The 25,344-nt window shown below is 47.8% G+C and overlaps 1 protein-coding gene across 1 annotated transcript in view; it reads left to right on the top strand.

Annotated features, from left to right (window-relative positions):
- LOC144797930 (extracellular calcium-sensing receptor-like) overlaps positions 1-25,344 on the top strand; it is a 44,425-nt gene that overhangs the window by 15,376 nt on the left and 3,705 nt on the right. The window contains exons 2-3 of the mRNA XM_078668731.1: positions 3,119-3,410; positions 11,282-12,103. Coding sequence (XP_078524857.1) covers positions 3,119-3,410; positions 11,282-12,103 — 1,114 coding nt within the window. The remainder of the gene's footprint in view (positions 1-3,118; positions 3,411-11,281; positions 12,104-25,344) is intronic.

Below are 25,344 nucleotides of genomic sequence, written 5' to 3'. Positions count from 1 at the left end.
GCAAGCACCATGCAATTTGTATTAAAAATTAGTATAAATCTGTAGTAGTGCAAAAATCAAATCAATAGGTAACGCGGTCTGTTAAGTCAAGAACTAACATGGAACCTAGATGCCTCGTTTAAAACAGCCATTGGGAACCAGAAGAGGCCCACAGAACGACGAAATGTTCACACCGCTTTAAAAGAGCGGCAAAAAAATTCAAGTTTATTCAGTTTTTTACTTGCACTCCCCGCCCTCCCTCCCCACCACCAGCGTCCGCAGAGTTATGAAAATGACACTCGAAGGAATACACACATTCACATTAAATGAAGTCAATTATCTCACGCGCACACCAACGAACACCTTGCCCCCCCCCCCCCCTACACGTCCCTCCCACACACACGCGCGCGCACACAAAACATCTTCAGAGCTCTATAAAGGCAAGCGCTCGACATGAGACTCAAACAGCACAGAGGCGCGAGGCTTGCAGCCGGGAAGAGAGCATTTCAGCGATAAATAAACTGCAGGTTACGAAACCCCTCTGCAGATGGAAGTTAGGAGCCCTCTGCCCACAAGTGCAGAATTAAGAGGATGCAAAAAAATCTATTGCGTTGCGTTAGACTTTTAGAAATGCCTCGTGCTCCGAGAGGTGCAGCGTATACGATTTAAGGAAATTATAGTTTTGCATTTGTTTAAAGCACGTGCCCCTCCTTTGTATGGACATTGAGGTGTGTGCCTGCTTAGAACGATGAAGATATCATTATGTTTGATCGCTGCTGCCTTGTAGATGCAAGAATTGAATGCAGGGTCTGGGTTGCCTCCTTGCAGTTTCAGGTGTTGATTGTGATTTTTTTAATGTTGTCATAAATAGTCCCTAAGAGCTTTGTCAGGAGTTCCAGGGAAGGGACCGACTCTTCCCTTCTATCTGGCAGGGGTCACAGCAACACTACTGAAGGTGAGGATTGCAGTAAATTAGCAGTATGTTCACATTTCAGCAAATATCACAAACTGAACCTACTTCTGGCTCTAAAATAAAGCTGGAATGATTACCAAACTCAATGGGGCTCATGATATCTACCTCAGGAGACTGAAGGCCATTTCAGCCCTTCTCACTGCTATATAAGGCACATCCCTCAGAGGAGACAATGCATAGATCCCCCCGCCGAGAAGACCTTGTAAGGAAGGTGCACCAAGCCCTCTGCTTTCAGAGGGTCCTGCTCTATCTGCTGATACACTGTGTGCTGCCGGAGTCGGTCGCCCAGAGCACCGAGCAAGGATGCCAGCTACGCAGCCACGAAGTAACCGGGCTCTCCAGGGATGGAGATGTCATACTAGGTGGGATATTTCCACTCCATGATGATGTGGACATCCAAAAGACAACCTTCACAGTGCAACCTGCACCAATACGTTGCCAGAGGTACAGTTACTTATTCTGTGTTGCTTCACTTTAGCTAAACCACTCTGGGTGCTGGCGGGGACTGCCTCCTTTTTAAATGTGACGCAATGTGTACAGAGTTGTGTGGAGTTAGACTGTGAACTCTGACGGGCATGTAAAGAGTGGGGGCGGGTGGTCAGATGGGATGTTTGCTTGCAGAGCTGCTAATTGCATACACTTGGAGAGGTGCAGGGCTGGGAGTTAAGAGGACAGATGGATTTCATCATGGGGTGGATGGTCAGAGCTGTGGGATTGGATATCATGAGATGCTAGAGCAGAGGTGCAGAACATCTTTGGGGTGCATTTGCCACAAGTGGAGACCTGTAAAACCTCATGGGGTGCAGTTTGCCACAAGTGGAGACCTGTAAAACCTCATGGGGTGCAGTTTGCCACAAGTGGAGACTTGTAAAACCTCATGGGGTGCAGTTTGCCACAAGTGGAGACTTGTAAAACCTCATGGGGTGCAGTTTCAGAGCTGTACATTTAGCACCATGGATAAGGAGAGGAGCTGCTCTCATGGGGTGCACTGAGAGCTTGGCCTTAGGATTGGGGAAGGGTGGGGCTGGCGTTTGCCATGCAGGTCATTGCCCGACTGGTTCAGTGAGTTCCAGCACCAGAGACATTTTAAGACATGGGCAGAGTGAGCAATTGCCCAGGGCCTCCACCTGCCATGGGGCACCTGAGAAAGTGATCTGTCTCAGATCTGTTTCTACATTTCACTGTCATTCAGTATTGTTTGGCATCATGTGTCTTGAATTTGCAGAAAATGGGTAATAAAATGTAAATCTTGCAAAGGAGAACATTTTAACTTCCCTTTAATTTTCAAACTTTACATGTGGGCTGCATTCTACAGCACACATACAAAGTGAGAAACGTATTAAAGCATAGTGGTTTCATTGGAAGGAACCCATTCTAGTACTAAATCTATGTTTAAAAGAATGCACACGCTATTGTGCAAAAGTGTGTTTGTAGGCACATGGCAGCCTAAATTACTCCAGTGCTGGGGATTTGAAAAACAGCACATTTTCCTAGTAGATATGGCACTGTTTTGACTCTCCTTTTTAGGCAACACAGCTAGTCAACTTTGGTTGCTGTGCCATGCTACTTTGAGTCACATTTTAGTAAATTTCCTCCTACGGATGGATCCAGCACCAGAACGACAGTAGACAGTGCAGATCAATTGTGAGTTGCAGCCACAGAGCTGTTTGCGGGTTCTTCTGCTTGAATCACCGTGGAGTCAGCCAGTCAGTCTTGAAGTGCAGTGGCAGAGGTGTGCAGCGGTCACACTACTGTAATAAAGTGTGTCCCACTGCTGAGTGATGAGATAGGTCTGCAAAGCGGCACGTGGATCTCCAGAAAGGCACACTGGAGTGTGATGCAGGTCAGGAGTATCCTATAAGTGCATGGGTATCAGTACTGTACTTTGCAGATTGTGCTGCACATCAGCATTTTATTAAATAGAACTATCTTTTGCACATCATAGGAATGTAATTGTATGTGTTGAGTAATGAGGTGCATTGGCAGAGCTCCATCTAGAGGCCATGATTGTAACAAATGAGCGCTAATGGTTGCAATTGTGGTGCCATGATATCAATAGTGTAGCCTATTACAATTTCATCACAACTTGGATTAATTATTGAGAATTATGCTTAAAAATGTATTGCAAAAAAAATCTGCATTTTTAGTTTATTGTGTATATTTTAGGTTCCGCCTCAAGAATTACCGAGCACTTCAAGCCATGGTGTTTGCAATTGAGGAGATTAATGCAAACCCGAACATCTTACCCAACATTACCATTGGCTTCCAAATCTATGACTCATGTAGGATAATGCAGAGATCCCTTGAGGGTACACTATGGATCCTGGCAGGTCAAAATGAGTCTGTTCCAAATTTCTGCTGTCGAGAGAAGCTCCAACTCATGGGCATCATTGGGGATGCTGGGTCATCGGGCTCCATCGTCATGGCGCGGGTACTTGGGCTGTACAGACTCCCCCAGGTAAGAATTTGAGAAAAAAGTGATTCCTAAAACTAAACTCATGATGAAGGATTCATGCACTTTTATTTTATTTTATACAGTTTTGCAATTTTATATTATGAGGACAGTGCCCAAAGACATCAGAGCAACGTACAAAAGTAACAGGATACAGGGATTACAGCGAGTTCCAGTTCTAGTAATTAAACTCAGACATTTACATCAGTAGATGTGTGCAAGAGTTATCCCATGAGAAAATTGCAACAGTTGGTCAAAGGCCGTGCACAGTTGAAGCATCGATTTAGTTGGTGGGGTCACATAACAAAGGTATTTCACATACTAGTGGAGAGAGTACTTACGTATGGTTGAGGGTGACTAACCAAGGTGTCTGCCAAACAGGAGGACATGGAGAACCTTTTTGAAGGTGATTGGACAGGCAGTTAGGCAGAAGGGAGGGAGGCAGAGAGTTCCAGATTCTTGTGGCACTACCAGAAAATGACTGGCTCATGTATATTTCTTGACTGAAGGTGAGGGGTTCAAGGAGCATGCATTGGGAATTTATAAAACTCTTGTTTGCTCCATAGATTTTCAGTTTTTTGATTAAATAGGAGGGCGAAGTGGAGTACAGTGCCCTTTGGAGAAAATGCAGGCGGTTTTGAATTGGGTACGCGCTTAAATGGGAAGTCAGTGGAGGGTTAGCAGTGCAGGGGAAATGTGGTCACATTTCTTGAGACCTAAAACGAAATGTGCTGCTGCATGTACTGCTGCTCTCAGAGGGCCTAGGTCAACTTTGGGAATGCCTGAGAGAAGGCCAATTCCATAATCTAGTCTGGAGCAAATAAGAGACTGCACCACTGTTTTTAGGTCCTGTCCCGGGATCAATTGTCTGATGCCCCAATGCTGCATAAGTTGGTGTCATATGTTTTTGGCCAGGGCTTCGATGTGGCTGTGAAGATTGAGATAGTTGTCAAGGGCAAGCCTGCAGGGCTGGTCGCTCCACACACCGCTCCACACACCGCGCAGCTCCCTCGTTGAGTGCCGGGACCCCCGACCCCCCCGCTGCTGCCTCGCACAGGTGTGTGCCGGGACAGCCACTCTACCGGCTCACCTCCTGCTTGTGCCCCTGAGCGCCTTAGCGGTATTTTCGCCCGTCTACAGCGTTTGTTGTGATTTTTGGTAACTGTTTGCATTATCCTGTGCTTTGTTTCCCCTTTGTGCCTCCTGTGCCGCCCTCGTGTCCTCCCCGCCGCTTGTCCCCCTCCCCGCTCCCCGCCGCTGCTCCCCTGCGCCCCCGCCCAGTTTCGCTAGCTTTGCCGCCCATTGGTCCACCCCGCTCCCGCCTCCCAGCTGCCCCGCCCTCCCACGGTCCCACGCTCCATTTATAGTGGTCGCCGCGCGGTGGTGAGCTGTGACCTTTGCCCCTGCCTGCAGGGATGGTCGCTCCACACACCGCGCAGCTCCCTCGTTGAGTGCCGGGACCCCCGACCCCCCCCCGCTGCTGCCTCGCACAGGTGTGTGCCGGGACCGCCACTCTACCGGCTCACCTCCTGCTTGTGCCCCTGAGCGCCTTAGCGGTATTTTCGCCCGTCTACAGCGTTTGTTGTGATTTTTGGTAACTGTTTGCATTATCCTGTGCTTTGTTTCCCCTTTGTGCCTCCTGTGCCGCCCTCGTGTCCTCCCCGCCGCTTGTCCCCCTCCCCGCTCCCCGCCGCTGCTCCCCTGCGGCCCCGCCCAGCTTCGCTAGCTTTGCCGCCCATTGCCCCACCCCACTCCCGCCTCCCAGCTGCCCCGCCCCCGCTCCGCCCCCCACTACGCCATTTATGGCGGAGTCCACGCGTACGCGCAGCGTGCAAGCGCAGCGGGCGAGCCAATTGCGCGCCGAAGGTGCGCCAAAGGTAAGCCCGTCTGCGCCCGTCCGCGCCTGGAACGCTCCCAGTGCCAGGACCCCTGGCCCCCGCAGACCCCAGCCTACCTGCCGGTTGTACGACGCCGCCACCCTCAACGCACTCAACGCCGGCCGAGTCCCGGGCTGCTACCGAGCCACCCCGAGACGCACCCACAGACCCTTCAGCTGCAACTACTGCAAGTTCACCTGCATCCGGACCTGCGCCACTCCAGCAGTGCCCAAGACCTCGACGAGCAACAGCAGCAGCCACCTGAGATGCATCCTGCTCAACACCCGCTCCGTCAACAGGCACGCCACCGAGATCTGGAACCTGCTCGACACCACAGCCCCAGACGTCTCCTTCTTCACGGAAACCTGGATGAACGCCTCCTCTGCGCCTGACATCGCCATCGCCATCCCAGACGGCTACAAGATCATCCGAAGGGACCGCACCAACCACACCGGAGGAGGCATCGCCATCGTCCACAAGAACACCATCCGCATCACGACCAAAACCGATGACACCCTCACAACCGCCGAACACCTGCACTTCCAAGTCCACATCAACCCCAAGACCACCCTCAGAGGCACCCTCCTCTACAGACCCCCTGGACAACGCACACAATTCAGCGAAGACATCGCCGACTTCATCAGCCCGCACGCCCTCTGCTCCGCTGACTACATCCTCCTAGGGGACCTCAACTTCCACCTGGAGAACAACAACGACCGCAACACCACCACCCTGCTGGACAACCTCGCCAACCTGGGACTCAAGCAACTGGTGACCACCCCCACCCACTACGCCGGACACACACTCGACCCCGTCTTCTCATCCAGCAAGGACATCGCCTTCAGCCACGCCACCGGACTCCACTGGACGGACCACAGCTGCGTCCACTTCAGCTTCGCAAGGACCACGGTCCACCACCACCAGCAACAGGCTGCACGCAGGAACTGGAACAAGATCACAGCCGACCAGCTCGCGTCCTCCCTGAGCACGAACCCTCCCACCAGCACAACGAACCCTAGCCAGGCGGCCACCAACCTCACGAAGTGGATCAGCGACTGCGCAAATGAGCTCGCCCCTCTGAGGACCCCGCCCAGCAGACCCGGCAGCAAGAAATCCCCATGGTTCACCGACGAACTCAAGAGCTCCAAGAAGAACTGCCGAGCCCTCGAGAGAACCTGGCGCACAGACCCAACACCGGACAACATGACTGCCCTCAAGCTCCCCACTCGAAAACACCACCAACTCATCCGCGCCACCAACAAAACCGCATTCAAGGAACGACTGGACAACAACACACACAACAGCAAAGAACTCTTCAACGTCGTGAAAGAGCTCTCCAACCCCAACGCCGGAAACAACGACATAACCCCTTCGCAAGACCTCTGTAACTCCCTCGCCTCCTACTTCCACAACAAGATCGCGGACATACACAACAGCTTCAGCACTCAACCGACGCACGCCACGACTGAACCACCGCCCCCCACCACCACCCTCCGCGCCTGGACTCCGATCAGCACCGAAGACACCGTCCGCACGATGAACTCCATCCACTCCGGATCTCCGACCGACCCCTGCCCTCATCACATCTTCAACAAGGCCGACACTATCATAGCACCCCACCTGCGGGACATCTTCAACACCTCCTTCGACACCGCTACCTTCCCGGAGAGCTGGAAGCACGCCGAACTCAGCGCTCTACTCAAGAAGCCATCGGCTGACCCCACCGACCTCAAGAACTACCGCCCCATCTCGCTGCTCCCGTTTCCTGCAAAAGTCATCGAGAAGACCGTCAACAAGCAGCTGGCCGCCTTCCTCGAGACGAACGGATCCCTCGACCCCTCGCAGTCTGGCTTCCGGGCCAACCACAGCACAGAGACCGCCCTGATCGCAGTCACCGATGACATCCGAGCGCTGCTCGACAACGGAGAAACAGCGGCCCTCATCCTCCTCGACCTCTCCGCGGCTTTCGACACTGTCTGCCATCGTACCCTAGTACAACGCCTCAGCAACGTCGGAGTCCAGGAGAAGGCACTGGAGTGGATCATCTCCTTCCTCGCCGGAAGGTCACAGAGAGTCCGCCTCCCCCCGTTCAGATCTGAAGCCACCGAGGTCATCTGCAGCGTCCCTCAAGGCTCCTCGCTCAGTCCAACCCTCTTCAACATCTACATGAGCCCCCTCGCAGACATCGCACGCCAGCACAACCTCAACATCATCTCCTACGCCGACGACACCCAGCTGATCCTCTCCCTTACCAACGATCCCGCCACCGCCAGAGCCAACCTTCATGAAGGGATGAAAGAGGTAGCCGAATGGATGAAGAACAGCCGCCTGAAACTGAACTCAGATAAGACGGAAGTCCTCATCCTGGGATCCTCACCCGCCGCCTGGGACAACTCCTGGTGGCCCCCCGCCCTGGGCAGCGCACCCAAACCAACAGACCACGCACGCAACCTGGGCTTCATCCTGGACTCCTCCCTCTCCATGACCAGACAAGTCAACGCCGTCTCCTCGTCGTGCTTCAACATCCTGCGCATGCTACGTAAGATCTTCCGGTGGATCCCCACCGAGACCAGGAAGACGGTCACTCAGGCCCTCGTCACCAGCCGTCTGGACTACGGCAACTCCCTCTACGCCGGAACCACCGCCAAACTCCAGAAGAGACTCCAGCGAATCCAGAACGCCTCAGCACGACTCATCCTGGACATCCCCCATCGCAGCCACATCTCCGGACACCTAAGAGATCTGCATTGGCTCCCAGTCAACAAGAGAATCACCTTCCGCCTCCTCACCCACGCACACAAAGCCCTACACAGCCAAGGCCCAGGATACCTCAACAGCCGCCTCAACTTCTACGCTCCCAAACGCCAGCTCCGTTCGACCAGCCACGCCCTCGCCGCCGTCCCCCGCATCCGTAGAGCCACCACAGGGGGACGGTCCTTCTCCTACCTCGCCGCCAAGACATGGAACTCCCTCCCCACCCACCTCCGCCTGACCCAGGACCACCTCGCCTTCAGGAAGCAACTCAAGACCTGGCTGTTCGAGCAGTAGCAGATCCCCCCCCCCCCTCAGCGCCTTGAGACCCTCTGGGTGAGTAGCGCGCTATATAAATACGATGATTGATTGATTGATTGATTGATTGACTGTTTTGAGGTCCTGTCCCGGGATCAATTGTCTGATGCCCCAATGCTGCATAAGTTGGTGTCATATGTTTTTGGCCAGGGCTTCGATGTGGCTGTGAAGATTGAGATAGTTGTCAAGGGTAATACCAAGTGAGCTAGCACTGTGGTCAATGGCAGGGCAGCCATCCAGGACGGGAAAGTTAGCCATCCATTCTTGTACTGGAGTTTTTGCTTTCAGAGGAAAACTCAAAAGAAAATCTGTTTTAGTTGGGTTGAGTTTTAGATGGTGGTTCAACATCCAGTTATGAATCTTTAACAGCTTGATTGAAAGCAGGGCAACATCTTCTGCGGGTGAGATTTTCATGAATATTCGAGTGTCATTGACAAAGAAGTGGAGGAGAATCCCAGAGTTCCTGAGAATTGTTCTAGAGTGCAAATTCTGTCCAGATAGTTGACAGTGTCAAATGCAGCAGCCAAATCCAGAAGAACCAGGAGTTACTGGAGTCAAAGACCATAAGAGAGTGCTCGACTATTTGACGGATCACAGTTTCTGTACTGTGGCCCTGTCAGAAACCTGATTGGAGAGTGTCTAGGAGGTTATTTGTTACAATGTGTGAAGCAATTTGGAATGATATGTACTTTGAATAAATTTGACAAAAAATGGGAGTGTGGAGACTGGGCAGTTGGTATTCATGTTCTTTGGGTCGAGGGGGGATATTTTCAAGAGAGGAGTGACTTGACCCACTTTTAGTTGTTCTGAAAATAGGTCCTGTTGGAGAGAGGAGTGGACCATTTTGGTCCATATGGGGAGTAGGTATTGATTTGCCAATAGAACCTAGAATGGTGTCTTGAAGGTGGTTGGAGGGTTTCTCTTTGGACTTATTCACTGTAGGACTGGTTCAGAAATGGAGGAAAATATGACTACATAGTAGAATCTCCACTGTTTCTGGGGAGTCGCTTGTGGGTAGCAAGAAATGGTTTTGGCTACTGATGACTTAGGAGCCTTAGTGGTCGAGGGGTTTGTAGTCTGCACAATAAGGAGCTTCGGTCTCTTCTTTGCAGAATTCCAAAGGGCTCTGATATGGGAGGATTTGTCTCTGAAAACTCGGTCCTTGTATTATTTTTGTTTTGAGAAGCTTAATCATACGCAGGTGAGAGGGTTCTAGTCTCCATTATTTCTCCCATTTTCTGATAAGCTTTCTTTCTTCGTAAATTTCTTTTGAGAACCAAGGACAAGAGGGTTTTGTTCTGAATGATTTGCAAATAAGGGATAAGGGATTCTGTGCAGGAATTATTCTTGTTAGTGGCCTCATTAATAACAAGGTGAGGTGTAATTGAAATTACGGTATAAAGGGCCGTGATGACCATGGCTTCTGTGTCAAGGCTGACTGTGTCCCTCAACCATATTTTCTCTTTCTTGGATTGCCTGGATGTTTTGGTATAAGAGCATGATGAAGCAAATTGGGCAGACAACAGCGGGAAGAGAGGTGGAGGGGGTAGTGAAAATTGTGGCTGCAGGACAGAGGTAGAGGGGGTAGTTGAATTTGTGGCTGCATAACTCACTTCATTACAAGATGCCCACTTTAAATCTGACCATTTAGGATGCATACATATGATGCTGGATGTGAGTAGATTGCATTGACATTTGAGCCATTTAGTTAGCACAGTAAATTTATATCCAATCATCAAATTTCCATAAGGACATTTGAACAAAAAGGTGACTTTGGGCAATGAACAGTACTTTATATATTTTCACAATGATAATGTTTTATATAGTGTGTCATATTGCACCTCGGAAAGTTCACAGTGCTGTAAACAACAGATGACCATGTTGCCAAATTCACAGTTTGCAATTTATTAACCTCAGAAGGATGGAAGACTAATAGACCAATTACGATGCAGTTAAAACGGCTCCAACCCTACGGCATTGTAATCAGCAGTTTGAATTCATTTCCGACTGACCCATTTGGATGGATTTGGTCGGAAATTAATCCAAACTGGATTTCTGAATGGCTTCCAATGGGCTCGGAGAGCCCGTCTGCCATTCGCAAAGCCTCCTGTAATCCTAACGGCAGCTCTTTCCGCCCAAGGGATTGCAAGGTCAGATTACAGCAGCCTTTCTGTGCCTGTCTTTCTGACACAGAAATGCTGTTTGAAGACGACTTTGGTGGCCCCTTGCAGGGCCCGATGGGTGCAAGTCCTCCAGATGGTGGCGGAAAGGGCACCTATGGTGACCCTCCTATTGATCTCTGCACCCCATGGCAGGCATTTTGAGGTGCCTGCCACCGGGTGCAGAAATGAACTGCACCTCTTCTCTTTACAATGAGCGCATGCATTCTGGTCGAAATGCATGCTCCCATTGTAAAGAATAGAACTGCGACTGAACAGTGTTCAGTTGTATCCTAATTGCTGGTTTTGACCCCCGACAGGAGGTCGGTCGATCCCAGTACCCAATCGATGTCAGACATTTGACATTGAAATCGACAAATTTGATACGTAAAGTCTAAAATTCCCCAGACCCAATTCAAAGAATTTGATTTGACTAACCCCTGTAGTACTACTGAGTTCCAGGAGTAAGCCAAAAGTGACCAAGGTGCACTCTTGGTTTACTCCTGAAACTCATGCATAAATCAAGAGTTCTACACGAGTAAGTCATGCCTGCTCATATAGCGATCTGTGTCACTTAGACGCTACATGTTTAAAATCATGCCTGGTGTCAATTAGATGTTCACTATAGTGTCTCCCACTGAAAGGCACTCTTCTATTCCTCTGCTATACTAGTCTTTGCCACCCTGGTTTGTATTATTAATCACTGAATATAGTTTGTGATAGTAATGAGATATGCAATTTATTCAGAAGAAATAACTGTGCTTTATTGCAGATCAGTTATGTGTCATCAAGTCCCATCCTAAGTGACCGGAACCAGTTCCCTTCTTTCTTCCGGACCATCCCCAGTGACACTTTCCAGTCTCAGGGACTGGCTGAGATACTTTTACACTTCGGTTGGACATGGGTTGGCCTCCTAGCTGAAGACAATGACTATGGACAACTTGGGGCCACGTTATTGAAAAAAGAACTTGAAAAGGTGGGGGCATGCATTGCGTTCTCTGAGAATATTATCCTCAGCCGGGCTGATAGAAATGCCTTACATATAATCCAAGTGTTACAGAGCTCAACAGCCAATGTCATTGTTGTCTTCTGTAGTGATGCAGGAGTCAGTCCTCTGATGGAGGAGATGTCAAAATACAAAGTGACTCGAAAGGTCTTGATTGCCAGTGAGGGGTGGTCCATTTCCACCACCTTATCGATTGAGAGGTTTTCCAATATACTAACTGGCACCATTGGGTTCGCAACCCGCAGTGAAGAGATTCCAGGCTTCATAGAGCATCTCAACAGAGTACATCCTTCAAGATATGCACCTGATATATTTGCTCAAAAGTTGTGGGAAGAAGCTTTTGGATGCCTATGGATGGACCAGAAGCAGGTTATGAATGCTTGGGATAATGGATCAAAAGTGTGTACAGGCAAGGAGAACCTAGAGCTCCTTCTCAGCGGATACAATGATGAAACCAATTTCAGAGGACCCTACAATGTTTATATTGCAGTTTATGCAAATGCTTGGGCCTTACACAGTTTAATTTCCAGAATTGTCAGTTTTCTCAATGGATCCCAAGAAGACTTTTTAGACTTGAAACCATGGCAGGTACTGGAACAACACATTTGTTCAGGGTTTACAAACCATACATGCTAAACTACTGTAATCACCTCTACTCGTTCAATAAGAAATATATTTATGCCTTAGCAGTTAAAACATAGAAAACATTTGTTTCAATATGACGACAGTATGGTACGTTGGTGTGTCACATACTGGTACACTCATGTCTTCCACCCCACCCTATCTGCTCTTTGGTCATTCTCACAGAATTCTGCTGCCCAGATGCCCAACGGCAAAATCTTTCTGTGATTGCTCTCTGTAACAAAATGGCTTGTGTATAACTCTGTAGCCTGTGAGTTACTCAGAAATCCTTTTGATCCACTTTTGATGCAGACAGTAAAGAACAGAATGTATCAATGTGACGTGTAGTGATGCCCCATATTCATAACTGTAACCAATGATCCGCAAGCAAAATATGGGCCATTTTGATGTTGTTGGATGGAGTAATCACCATTAGCCTCGCTGAGGAGTTTACTTCCACCATGCCAAGACTAGTCTGTCAGCTAAATTTATAAGTGACCACCAAGCTGGCGGTCATTTTCAAAGCATTGTCGGAAACTGCGTCACGGTAGTTCCTGTCAATGTATTTTCTGGTCCGGTGCAGTCTCTGTCAGTGGAACTGAGCCCTGCACCAAATAGCTTACTTTTTTAAATTTTAAAAAGAAAATCTGAAAAGGGGATTTTATCATTGCAAATGAAAAATAAACGCTCCCCTGGAGAAGAAAGCATTTAGCAGGATAGCCCCTGATAGCCCTTACTCTGCAGGGTCATTTTAGGGGATTAGGATTAATTGTGGTGGAGCTAGAGTAGTCTTCACCGTGATTAATCCTAAGGTTCACCGCATATAAATTTGGCGGGCGGACAAAATGCTTGGAGTTAAATGTACTCTGTCGCCAGAGTATCCTTACTGTCTAGACTTAACTTGGAATTTTGAAAAAAAAATCCAGCAATTTGCATGTGTTGGATAAATTTAAAACATTGCATGATAAAAGTTTTTGCAAAACCTACTAAACAACCTCTCCTAAAATCGTTTTAATGTGCATAATTTTGATCATAAGCAAAATATTCTAAAGGGAGGAAACTTTGAAAATCAAATGATTTGTTGTTTGTCAACCTTCCTTAATTACAGATCTGAAAATGTAATTTTGAAAATCTCTTCTTGAGCCATGCGTTCATGTGTGGTGGGATAAATTCTGGAATATGTTAGGCAAGGAAAAGTTCTCTGTGATTGTTCATGACAGATTACATACATTTGACTCTATGTGGCTATAATTTAAAGCATATATGAAACGTGACCATTCAGGGGATATGCACTTAATCACTGTCCCAGAATTGGCACGCAATGTAGGTCTTAATATCGGGTCACCATCACTGACCAACACCTCTGATCCACCTTGCTGTAGGGACTGCAATGTTCAATGGCTATTGCCTCACGCCTGAATGTGTTGAATATATAGCCTAAAGTTCCTCATTATGTATTATGGCTTGGTCTTTGATTGATCCAATCAACGTTGCTGTGATTGTATGTATGATCTATTTTCATGCACATAACCAAAATAATAAATAAATTGTATTACAAAAAACTGGAAGACCAAGGACCCCACAAAGCTCACTACAGTCAGAAGGGTGGAATCATACCTCCCACAACGGCTACCGGTGTGGGAGGTATGATTTCACAACATGTTTTGTTGCAGCGGTTTTCAAGATAGCATTTTACGCGAGCATATAATGCACCTCTACCTAGATGTCTGGCTGCGTCATTGACAACCTGGGAAAATGGTCTCCAAAGACTGCAGGGGTGCTCCGCTCATGCAGGGGCACCCTCTCATGTAAAACCCAGGACCCTACCTTCAGATTGTCAAGGCCAGCTAGAGGGGTTTTAAGTGTAGTGACCTATAGATATAGTAAACCTATTTCAACCTATTTCAAGTGTAAGTGGTGCATGCGCCATCCTAAACAGGCTGCAATGGCAGGCCCGTAGTTCCATTTTGCATGACCTCTCATAGGTGGCATAATACATGCTACAGCCCATTGGAGGCCTCTAGGATACCTATGCCCTGGGTACATATGTACTATATAGTAGGGACTGACAAGGGAACCCTAGTATCCAATATGGAGTGTACATAAGCACATGACATAACATTTTAGGGAGAAAACAGATAGACTGTGGTCCTGATTAGCAGGATCCCAGTCATACTAGTCAAAAACAGTGTACCATTAAGCAAAAAGTGGGGGTAACCATAAGAAGCAGATCCTACTTTCCTACAAATACCCTTGTAACAATGTAGCTAATTAAACGCCTCTAAAGCCTCATCAAGTTAGAAAAAATACATATTTTGAAAAGGGAACCTTACATATTCTCATTCTGACCCGCAGTGTGCTTCTATTAATGTAAACACAAAGCAATATAGCACTCTACTGGGCGTGTCCAGTCACGCCTGTAAACTACCTTTCTTTTGGAAATCAACAGTGAAAAGGCATTCTAAAAGTGGGTTCCAAAGTGGTGCAGGGAATCAAATGTAAAGCGCACAAACTTGAAGAAGGAAATGGATGTCTTTAAAAAAAAAAGAAAAGAAAAAGATGGCAAAATGTGTTGCATCCATTCTCTGCAATATGCTAATATTTGTAGAAATATGAAGGCATGTCCCACACAAACTGTACTGTGCGAATGCACACGTGTGCATCCTCGCTTGTTACAAGCTGCCATTCTACAGTGGTTCCAGCTTTCCTTTGTGTACTTAAGCCAAACAAAGTGAACGTGCATCCTTTCAAACCTCACAAGCAGTAGAATGCCATATTCTAGACCACCGTCTAAATATATTGTACTTATGCTTCGCAAATTTGCACCATTCATTTCTGTTGCATATTAGCATATGAAATGTCATCCTGGGGGGTTGTACTCAACCATCTTCGGCACATTATCCACATCTTCAAGTCGTCTCTGTCCCCTGTATTTGTGTTTTCACAGTGGGTGATGTAGTGTTTTGATGCTGCCTGCCTGGATCTTTGTTTAAGATTTTGTTTAGGGTTCAGAGGGTGGAGAATCACGTAGTATGTTTTGCCATGAACAGCCGTGGTATTTACGTTCACCCGACAGTGCATCCTCAATCCAGGGTGTGTGCAAAGGATAGAAGGTATGAGGCCAGTAGAAAACAGGGGAGGACATACCCTCACGCTATCTGCACCAGCACTGATCCCCACGCACGGGTGTGTGTTGTTCTCCTAGTTGGTTCACGCTGTGTAAGTACCAACGCTTCACACACCACACAACGGAGGCTTCCGGTGCTCTGGTCAGGTGTCCTAACACCTCACCCCTGTCCTCATAATTCATTCCTTGGGGTGGCTTAGGAAACCCAGAAAAACTTTGCAAACTATAGACATATGTGGTATAAAAATGCAGAACACCAACATACACCAACGGAAATACCATTTCCAAATACACTTCACACACTAGCACCCGCTTCCCTCCCTACACTGTCTTATGGGTATTAATGGGTGAGTGCGGTTCTGGTAATGAGTGAGGTTCTGGAAATGAGTGAGGTTAGGGTGAGTGAGGTTCTAGTATAAGTTCTTGAAGCTACCACCCAAGATGGAGTCCTCCCTGTGTTGGTGGAGGGAGGGGTAGAGCAAATAGCAACAAAGAGTGGGCAGCTGAAACTGAACCAGTTTCATCAGAAACAAGCACAGTGAAATTCACACAAATGCACTAGTTCTATCAAATTTGCTCTAACCACTTGTTTTACATTTGACGCTCTCTCGCTCTCTCTGTCCTAGTAATTGTTCTAATGAACATGAACTGCAAGTCCATGTAAGTCAACACACCAACTGATGCTATCATTCGTTTTCAGGGGGGGCAGAATCAGATGACAACTCTCCATTATGCTGGCTGACACATTTTGCATGATGTGCATATGTTTGCTATATTTTTATTCTTTGTATAAGTCCAGTCCAGGGCCTACATTAACTTGTACCTGTGTTGGCCGTCTATTTATTGAACTGTATTTTATTGCTTCACCGAATCATGTGCCCATATATTCGATACTTTGTCCTGATTTTGAACAGGCATTGCCCAGAATTTGCCTCCATCCAAGGTAGTCACCCTACGTCGATCAGAACTATCAACAACGGCGCTCCTAGCAGTGCACAACGCTGATAACACTGCAGCATCCAGTCCTATTTAGTGGATGTAGAGTGGGTGCATAATGTGCCTCACTAAAGTCATCAGAAGACATAGGCTGCATAATCAACTGAATGCATGGCCAAGATGCACAACCGCTGCTAAAACTCGGATCAAATGCCATAATACTGGTATAGCTAAATTCAGGAGCAGTCTGCCACTGACCTTAACCCCTTGGGCGCAGCCGCGATTCTGCACCTGTGCGGCCGTTTTGAAGAGTGGGCGGGTTCATGAAGACCCCCAGCCGTCATCAGCACACGAGCACTGTGATGCAGGGGTTAAGGGCCTAATGTCGAGTCAGTCAGCTTCAGTAAAGTGCTCCACGTTGGACCCATGCTCGTTTAAAGCTTCTTTACTGCATGTGAAGCATTGGGCTTCCCTTGAATAGAGAATCCACCACTTTTCTTTAGTAAAGATAATCACATTAGAGGTTAGCTTGACTCAAGACACGTGGTGCTAAAGGTGATTTAGCCAACCCTGAACATCTTCTGTTACCAAAGTTTCACACTAAATAAATCAAATAATATCGAAAGACTTTCCCTTCCCAAAAAAATTATGAGGCAGAATTCTCCCATAAAAAGTTTTCATTGTCTTTTTAGTAACAAAATACTTTTTTGTCAGATTTTTCACCTAGTTTAAAAAATGTCACCATGTTTTTGGTGCTGACGAAGTTTAAAAAAATGCACACCCCTATCTTTAAGTAACAACAATGAAGGCCTTCTGTCCAAAGAAAGGAGCTTATCAACCTGTCAAAAGACAGCGCGGCTTGGAATAGGCTGGAACAAGAACCTTGTACTCTAAATTCACAATGGTATAAAGACTACTGATTTACAACTGGACATAAGGAGAATGTTTTCACCTTCATTCAATTGCAGCACAAGCATGCACACAGTGATCAGGGCATTTGCTCCTCCTATCTCTGCCATGGACCAATATTTAGGTAGGTTTAATACAACAACTGGCATGACAAAAGCCAGCAGTTCTATCCTTTGCCCAGCAGATGCCAGAGGGACTTTAATGTTCCTCCTATGACCAGGACTATACAGGTTATTGTACATAACACCATCTTAGCTCCCCTCTGACTGTAACCAGCAGTTCAAGGCCCACTCCTCAACAATGACACATTGCACACAATGTTCCTGCCACTCTCTACCATGAGCAGTGTGCCCTGATGATGTTTAAAACAAACAAGACCTCACATCCTTGGTATGGTTTTCCCCAACTTTTTGCCTTCAATCCTCCTGTTATCGCTGACTTCGTTTTTTGCGGCCTTAAGACCCTGCACACTTTACCACTGCTAACCAGTGCTAAAGTGCTTGTGCTCGCTCTTTAAAACATGGTAACATTGACTTCCACTCGAGTGGCACATTTAATGTACTTCTAAGTCCCTTGTAAAGTGTTTCTACATGTACCCAGGGCCTGTAAATTCAATGCTACTATACCAGTATTTCTACCAGCATTTGTAAAGTGCACAGCTACCTCCGGAGAGGTGTCCCGGCACTGGGGGCCGTCAGGAAGAGTAAAAAAGCTATTGCCCAGAGTCACAAGGTGCTGGGTTAACCTGCCGCCAGCACCTGGGATCGAACCATGAGCCCCCATGTTCCGGAGTCAGCTGCCCTGGCTGCTGCACCACACCTCTTCCCTACTAGTGGCCTGCAGCAATCGTGCCACTCACTTAAGTAGCTATCTAAACAGGTCTCAGGCCTCCCATTGCAGCCTGTGTGTATAGTTTAAATTGCCATTCCAACCTGGCAAAGTAAAAATGTTGCAAGCCTAAAGCATCCTTTTTAATACATATAAGTCACCCCCGGGTAGACCCTAAACAGCACATTGACAGGGTGCAGCGTATTTAAAAGTTGGGCATGTACTTTTGACTTTTCCATTTCCTGGCAGTAAAAAACACATAAAATAATTTTTACTACTGCAATGCCTGCCTCTTCCATAGGATAACATTTAATAAGTGATGACTTTCAGTTGGGAGCAGATAGGAATGTTGAGTTTGGCCTCTAAAGAACTACCATTTTAAACCTTCTTTAATGGTATAGTTGGATTTTAAGTCACAATTCTGAAAATTACACTTTAAAAAGTTGACAAATTCTTGTCCATGTTACCATTTGATGCCAGCATCTTGCACCCTGAGCCACATGACCAGGTGTTGTTGGCAGCTGGTTTGTGTGCATTGGTCCCAGAAAGTGAGACAAAGAGGGGATAGGTGTTTGCAGGGTGGAGAGCTGTCATCTACCACCCTTGCACATCATAAAGTTTCTGCCTCAGCACACTCCCCAAAAGTTTCACACTAGTCTTTTTTGCCCCCAGACAACCTGGGGCCAGGATGGGGAGGAAGGAAATTCCAAATACTTTTGGGGGTGGAAACATCTGGAAATGCTTTCCACTGGCACCAAGGATAAATATTGGATGGAGACCCACCTTTTTAGTACACATCTGGACCTTTGGAAGACCCAGAAGATTGACTGCTCTGCTGCTCTGCTGCAGGAAGGACTGGTACACTTTTGCTTTGCAAATCTGCTTTTCTGATGCCTGAGTGAGAAGGACAGGATCTGTATCTTGGAAGCAGGACCACCAGAGTGTCTCTAAGGGCTAATTGGCTAGCCTCCTAATCAGCGCCTCATGGACAGAAAAGTCTCCAATTACATTGAACCATGCACCTGTGCTCTGCCTGCTTTGAGCCCTGCCCCCCACGTGGTGCCATCTCAATCCTGGATTCTTGATACTTGATGCGGGGCCTTTCAGTCCCTCGGAACTGTTGCTGAATGATGCATCTGCAATGCAGGACCTCATATCAAAGCTCCTCTGAACCGCCGATGTGAGATGCATCCTTAATGCAGGACCGCACATCGCAGGCCTACAGCTCCTTGGGACTGCTGCTGTGCGACACATCCTTGACACAGGACCTCGCAATGCTCTGCAGCCAGGGCTTAAGATATGTTGTTCATTGAGACAAACTTAGTTCCTGTATCCAGCCCATGCTCCATTGCGGTCGGCCTAAACTTGTGGCTTTGTCCAGGTCTGACACTTTCTTCTTTCAAGCATTATTGTTACCCAAACCTTGAGAATTGAATATATCTGGTTTTACTGATTATATTTTTGTTGTTTTGGTGTCAAATTATTGATTAAAATGTTGTTCTATATTGGTTTGGGATTTTTATTTGGGATTTGCTAGAGGGTCGATGAAAGTTCAGTCAATGGCTGAGGCAGGCAGGCCCTAGGCCGTAGAGGGATTTGTAGGAGTGTGTGAGGATCTTCTGGATAGGGAGCCAGTGGAGGTCTCCCAGGTGTGGGGGGGGTGGTGTGGGTTTGTTTGGGGAGGTCCAGGATGAGTCTGGTTGCAGCATTCTGTATGCTCTGGAGTTTTCTAAGAAGCTGTGTGGAGATGTAGGTGTGGAGGGCATTTCTGTAGTTAAGGCAGCTGGTGACGAGGGCCTGAGTAGTGGTCTTTTGGTGTTGGTTGGGATCCACCTGAATATCCTGTAGAGCATGCGAAGTGTATGGAAGCAGGAGGAGGTGACTGTGTTGACCTGTCATTTCATAGTCCCTTGGCTGTCAAGGATGATGCTGAGGTTGCGGGCAGGGTCAGTTGGTGTGGGTGTAGGTCTGAGATCTGCAGGCCACCAGCTGTGGTCCCACATGGAGGTGTTCTTCCCGAAGATCAGTACTTCGGTTTTTGTCAGAGTTGAGTTGGAGACAGTTGTCTCTCATCCATTTGGCTACGTTGGTCAAGGTGTTGCAGGAGTTGGTCAAGCTGTTGGAGGGGTCTCAATCCTCGGCATGTGTCGGGTATTGCAGGCAAATATGTACTGAGAGGACTACTGAAACTTCAGTACACCTAACAAGCTCATCTCATAGGCAAGCATAACGATATGCTTGCAGACTCCATGAATGTATGGGTTGTATTATAGCAAAAACAAAATCTTGGAAAGAGCACCATCACTGTATGGAGAGTCTCAATTTGGTATAAACGCCCACTAATCCCCTGCAAATATCACTAATGCAAACCTTTTTATCTAGGACATTTAAATGTCGCACATCTTGTGTTAAACTAACCCATTTTGGTGACTGACGGGTTCACCATAAGTAAAGTAAACTAGCTGCCAAAGTGGCTAGGATATTCTTTAAGATATGGGTCTTTGTGCACCTATATCAGATCCTGCCCGCACCCTTATGGGGCTGCACCCATTCTAGGAGCTGCCATATGCAGCTGGCATCTGTCCTGGTTAGGGTTTAGACTAGAGCCGCTGTGCTACTGTCTATCATTGTTTGTGCACCCTTGGCCTTCCTCTGAGCGGGATGCGCCACAAAGAAGAAATTTCACTGGGATTTGAAGTGCGACAACCCTAAAGAGCTCTACTTCTCCTATATATGTTATATTTTATTCAGTCAGATAATTTTAAGACAAAACAATTGTGTGAGCCCAACATGTTTGTATGTAGTACAGCAACTATAAAATGTGGCGATGTATTGAGGTAATTACTCTCTATTTGCTTCACTTTTCAGCTCTTGTACTATGTTAAAAACGTGCAATTCAAAAATAAAGCAGGAGAGGCGCTGTTTTTCAGTCGGACCGGAGAAGTCCCCGCACAGTATGACATTGTGAACTGGCACAGGACTCCTAATGGAGGTCTCCAGAGCTTGAGAATTGGAACCTACGACTCGACTGCTCCTCAGGGCCAAAGACTTGTCATCAACACTAGCGCCATCCAGTGGCCTTCTGGGTACTCTCAGGTACAGTATTAACTAACCTGCTGTGGAAATGCTGAGGGACACTCCGAACCTGAAAAGGCGTTGTGGTCTCTCGGATGTAATAATCATAGTTATGAAGTGCTAGTGCAACGTCATGTGTAACAACTTCTGGCAGCTATGTTTTTTCTTTCCATGATCAATTTGCATTTGGTTACTTGTTGTTTTCACTTTACCATTGTAAGTATAGTAAGCAATTACATCTATAAAGCTGCTTAGGCCTTATGGGTCATCTTGTGGTGATGACAATTACAGTAATAGGCCAGGTATGTGTCTTTTTATAAGTGCAAGTGGAGTGCTCCAGATGCAAAATTGCATTTGGCTATAATTACTGAGAATTCCTGAAGCGTTCATCTATATACAGGCTCAAAAATCTCAGCATGCACAATATTTTTCTGAAAGGTCAAGACTGACTCATGGTTTCATGTTTCATGGGCCCTCTTCATGGTTGTCGGAAAATTATTCTTTTTTTGTGCATGATACCCCCAATTATTTTGGACTGATGCTGCTGGTTTATTGAATTTCTTCATTGGGACTCTGCTAACCTGGCCAACTGCACGTTTTATGATCCCCCACAAACTTACCTATAGGTCCCTAGTATATGCTTCAAAGAGTACTGGGTCCTAAGTTAAATGTCACTCGTGGAATGCCACACATATTGTGCCACCACTAAAGTGACAATGCAAAACATGACTGCATTCTGTAACTTCGCTATGGAGGTTTAAACTTCAATCATTCCAACTAACCCCTTTATTTTTATTTTTTTGAAAACCTTTATTTATGCAGTAAGGAATATACAAATACGGGCCTACAACCAATCAGGCCGGCCACGACACAGTAGGAGCAGCCGATGACTCCGGAATGATGGTCTCCTGAATCAGCCAACAATACAGAGCAATCAATTCAGGCAAGAAAGGATAGGTACGGCCATCGAACAGGAGCAAATAAGGTTAATTTTATAATAAGGAGTATTGCAGGAGCAATTGCAGTATATATAAATCCGAGTTCCCAGAGCGGACCACTAAGCAACAGCAAAACATAAGGGCAGCAATACGGATAATTATCAGCAACATTTTACATCAGTCAGGAAATAGACGCCACATATCAAAGCAATACCCACCGTGGCTCGTCTCTTGTCAACCCAACACCCAGGTACACGTTTTAAACAGAACAGAGGAACCGGAATAGCGACAGTGAATATAATCACCCGCCATACTAGCCTAGAGGAAAAAACGAGGGGAGAAGGGAGGGGGAAAGGAAAGAAATAATATAAACAAGAAGGAGAGAACGCCGCGCCGATGCGAGCACCCCACAGCAATAAGCACGCAAAGAAGTAAGGATATCGCCAACAAGGTGGGCATGTGAGTCGCAGTCGAAATGCAGCGTAACCACAAAAAGGAGAACAATGCACCCACAGTCCCCACCCTCAATCATACCATGGGAGACAGGGACAGACGCGGCGCTCCTATAAAGGGACACAAAAGGGCCATAGAACTAAGGAAAGAAAACAGCGAAAAAGCCCCAACCCACCCACCCCACCCTGCACCCCTGCAGAAGGCTACGGCCTACCCCCCCCAGCAGCGTGCCTGTCTCCCTAAATCAGAACCCGAAATATAGTGAAGACAAGAAGAAGGAGAGGAAGAAAGAGGCAATAAAAAGGGGGGGAAAGAAATCAAGAGGCAGGGGTAAGCGGACCATCAAACGAGACGTTCGGCTCCAGCCCCCCGCCCACCCACACAATCATACTACATCTGAACGAGATCGGCACAGTCTCAGGTATCATAAACTCACAAGAGGATCGTCCAAATTATCATGAGTGGGGGTCAGCCTCATCACAATCCGTTCACCGGTAATCCACAGGGTTCAGTTCGGCTCACCCCTGGCCTTTCTTAGACATCACTACCACACATAAGGTAGCAGTGGGAAGCAAACACACTAAGATGGGGAGGCCATCCGATTGGAAAAAAGCAAGGCAAGGGTGCAGACCAGGGGGCTCCGGTAACCAGTAACAAAACAAGAATCTTACTCTGCAGTCCAGATCTCTCAACAGTGACAGCAAGAGCAACAAAAAAAAACAGGAGATCAGTCTCGCCGTATAGGAAAGCAGAGGTTCCCCCGCAGTACAACAGGACGACCTCATCAAAGTAGATCGGAGCAGCAGTCCACAACGCTCCTCGGACACTCGGGCAGGATCGGGCCCCAACACGGAGCCCACGTCCCCACACTCCACACTCAAAAACGCCAGAGGAGTCAGGGTCGCAGGCTTGCAGACTTGTCGATGGACAGCGGTAGCACTCCTCGCAGCGATCGAGGGGGACGAAGCAGCGTCATCACGAAGCCGAACCGCATCCATGACGAACAGTCCATCAAAGATGGCGGCGGACCGCATACCTTCCACAGGGGCACCGGGGGCCAAGGCCGCATGCAGGGATCGCAGGGCGTCAAGAACATCACCAATCGTGGGCTCACGCTCACATGTCCAGGCCTCCGCGCGATCCAGCAACACAAGTCTGCCGTCCTGAGGAAATCCGTGTCCCAGATCGTCGGCTGCCATTTTACGGGTTCAGCTGCGTCGCCACCCTCCGCGACTCCCGGAGCGGGCTCCTAAGCGAGGACCCCCCTGGAGTTCACACAGGCTCCGCTAATGGCAATCTTGGTGCAGAAGGATGCGCCACAAAAGTCGGGGGGGTCCATCTGTACCACCACCCGCGGGCATCACAAGCCGACTCCGGGCGCAGGGCTTCAGGATGGCCGGACGAGGCAGCAACGGGGGGCACCCCCCTGCACGGTCATCTCCGGTCCACGGCACACCGCGCCCCACACTGGGCCTCGTGGCCGCCGGAGCAGGCCCGGTCAGTATCCACAGGGACAATCGCACAACGGCCTCTCACAGTCTGCCCTCTCTCCCGTCTGGGGCCGCCACTGATACCGCCACCCCGGCCGATCCACGCAGGCGAGGCCCCAGTCTCCACACCCCGGAGGCCCCGGACCAAGCAGGAGTACAACTTCGGAACAACAGCACGCAGGAGCTCCCAGGTCAGACGGTGAGTACGAGCGATGCTTTACGTTTCCGTTTCTTCCCGAGTGTGTCGTCTCGGGGCAGGATATTCGACAGGATTTGCGTGTCGGTCACGAGCTTGGCTCCTCCAACTAACCCCTTTTAACAGGCATAAAGTAACCCTCCTTTTAAATATCAATAAGTCAAACTTCAAATCCAATAAGGCAGGATGCATGATATTTAAAAGTTTAATGTAAAACATATCCTTAGAGGGACAAGGGATCAAAAGGTATTTTAACTGTAGAAGAGTTAGCTGTTCCATAGGGAAGCATTGGGAGTAAATATTAAAATTAAATCATATCACATCCGCCTCGGAACCAACCAAAAAGTGTATTCTTGGACTTTTAAAACATGTATTACACACCCAATTCATTGATAAAGTCATATTTGTGCTAAATAGTTTACAAAAGGTACTTTCAAAAAGTCATGAATTGCCTGCCTAAAGCCCCTAGAAGCCCATTTGCATGACCTTCCAGCTGCCATCCAGGAACGGAATAGCCCCTTGATGAGGAGTAAACTGGCCAGAGCAAAGACAAAAGGCCTTGGGTGTGGGGAGGTGTTCCATTCCTTTGACAAGATGGCCATCTGGATAGTGCCCAGGAACTTAATTATCCTCAAAGAGGCCAATCCTGTCACAGGCAGCTGTAGCTGCAGCTGTAGCTGTAGCTGTAGCTAATGCCTGGGGCTGCCTCCTTTTTTGCCCTGTAATCATCCATGCACCAATCTCAGCGGGGGAGGATCTGTGCCCAGAACTAGTTTTGAGTGAGCACTGAGGAGGTGTTGGTAATTTCTCTGGACACATCTCTAGGGTGGGCACAGGAGCTCTATGCAGGGGAAAAAGGTTCTGTCATTTTGCCTTTAGGTAGAGAGTGGCACTGTAGGATTGTTGCAGTAGGGTACACAAAAACTGCTTTAAACATTGGTAGAATTACCCCTGGGAGCTTTTTCCCTATTGGATAGGGGAAGGCTAGGAGTTATCCTCACTCATAGTGTAGTGCCGAGCATTATTGTCGGACCCCTGGTCACCTTCTGCAGACCACTACTAGACCTGTGAAAGAAGAAAGACTGCATCTCCTGTTGAAACCTGTGAGGAGAATCACAAGGGCTGGGATTGATCCCACTTGTACCCAGGGCAAAGTGGACTCCTAACCAAAAAGATGTTTTACCTAGAGAACCCGGACCAAACTGACAGCCAATCTGCGAAAGGTGCATCACAGATGGGCCTGACTTCACCATAGC

Source organism: Lissotriton helveticus, chromosome 12 (assembly GCF_964261635.1).
Source record: "Lissotriton helveticus chromosome 12, aLisHel1.1, whole genome shotgun sequence".
Taxonomy (NCBI): Eukaryota; Metazoa; Chordata; class Amphibia; order Caudata; family Salamandridae; genus Lissotriton; species Lissotriton helveticus.
The sequence above is the reverse complement of the archived record's forward strand: the minus strand, read 5'-3'. Positions and strand labels throughout refer to the sequence as shown.